General features: G+C 44.8%; 1 protein-coding gene across 1 annotated transcript in view; it reads left to right on the plus strand.

Annotated features, from left to right (window-relative positions):
* Nucleotides 1-1258, plus strand: part of Tmed6 (transmembrane p24 trafficking protein 6) — a 9860-nt gene extending 8602 nt beyond the window's left edge. Inside the window, exon 4 of the mRNA XM_012513518.2 lies at nt 828-1258. Within this exon, the coding sequence (XP_012368972.2) occupies nt 828-1058 (231 nt within the window). The 3' untranslated portion in view covers nt 1059-1258. The remainder of the gene's footprint in view (nt 1-827) is intronic.
* Nucleotides 1259-1267: the final 9 nt, after the last annotated feature.

Genomic DNA, 1267 nt, shown 5'->3' on the forward strand with positions numbered 1-1267 from the left:
GGAATCGGGGATTGAACTCAGGCCCTTACTGAGCTATCTCCCTGGCCCCTGAATGTTTTGCATTATTTTAAAAAATACAACTTGTTGGCTTTGTGACATGGCTGTAATCCCAGTTGAGGAGGCTGAAGCAGGAGCCAAGATCCAAGTTCAAGGTCAGCTGGGGTAATTTATAATTTAGAACCTTTCTCAAAATAAAATTTTAAAAGGGCTGGTTCATTGGTAGAGCATTTGGTGAAGCTATGTGAGGCCCTGTGCCCAATCCTCACTAAATGCTACACTTCTGGAGCTAGGAGTAAACGCTAGTAGCAGATCACTTGCTTAGCATTTGTGAAGCCGAGGTATTCTGGCCATGCTAGGGACCAAATCAGGGCCTTGCACATTCTGGGCAAGTTTTCGACCATTGAGCTACATCATCAGCCAAAATACTTTCAAAAACTAATAGTATGGGGGCCAGTGAGATGGCTCAGTTGAATAAGCACTTCCCTGGCAAGCGCAAGGGTCTGAGTTCAATCCCTGGTTCTGCCAAAAAAGACAGGAAAAATTAATAGTATTAAATGTAGGTTAGTGTTGCTCAGTGCTCATGAGGACAGATGAAGGTGGGACGCCTGTTTAATGTATTTGGTACAGGGTCTCATAGTGCAGCCTGGACTCATTTTCAGCCTCCCCAGTGCTGGAATTACAGGCATGTGCCACCATACCCAATTTCAATGGCTGGCTCAGTGTGCCTGGGGACAGGGCTGGCAGGGCACGAGGTGCGGGCATCAAACCCTAGTCCCTGCCTGAGCTATCTTACCATCCCTGGGACACCTTTATTTTTGCCTCCACAGGAGAGTACACGAAAGGTGCAGAGCAATGTCTTTCACATGTGGCGATTCTACAACTTTGCTCGGATGAGGAAGATGGCGGACTTTTTTCTTCTTCAGTCAAACTATAACTATGTGAACTGGTGGTCAATAGCCCAGAGCCTGATTATTGTTCTGTCTGGGATCTTGCAGCTGTATTTTGTGAAACGTCTCTTCAATGTTCCAACAACTGACGCAAGAAAGCCAAGATGCTGACTATAGCACTTGGGCTTTTCTGCTGGAGTCATGCTTTGTCAAAACTTTAGTTAACTCAGCTTTCTAAATTATAAAAAATTATTAGGGTGTGCTGTGCTTATCAACAGCAGCAAAATAGCAATAAGGGTCATGAAAATGTCAATGTTCTGAGATCATAAAGTATGTATCAACACCTTCCTGGTGGCTTAATCCACTGGTGAACAGAGAAG

Source organism: Octodon degus, unplaced genomic scaffold (assembly GCF_000260255.1).
Source record: "Octodon degus isolate 3935 unplaced genomic scaffold, OctDeg1.0 scaffold00011, whole genome shotgun sequence".
Lineage (NCBI taxonomy): Eukaryota > Metazoa > Chordata > Mammalia > Rodentia > Octodontidae > Octodon > Octodon degus.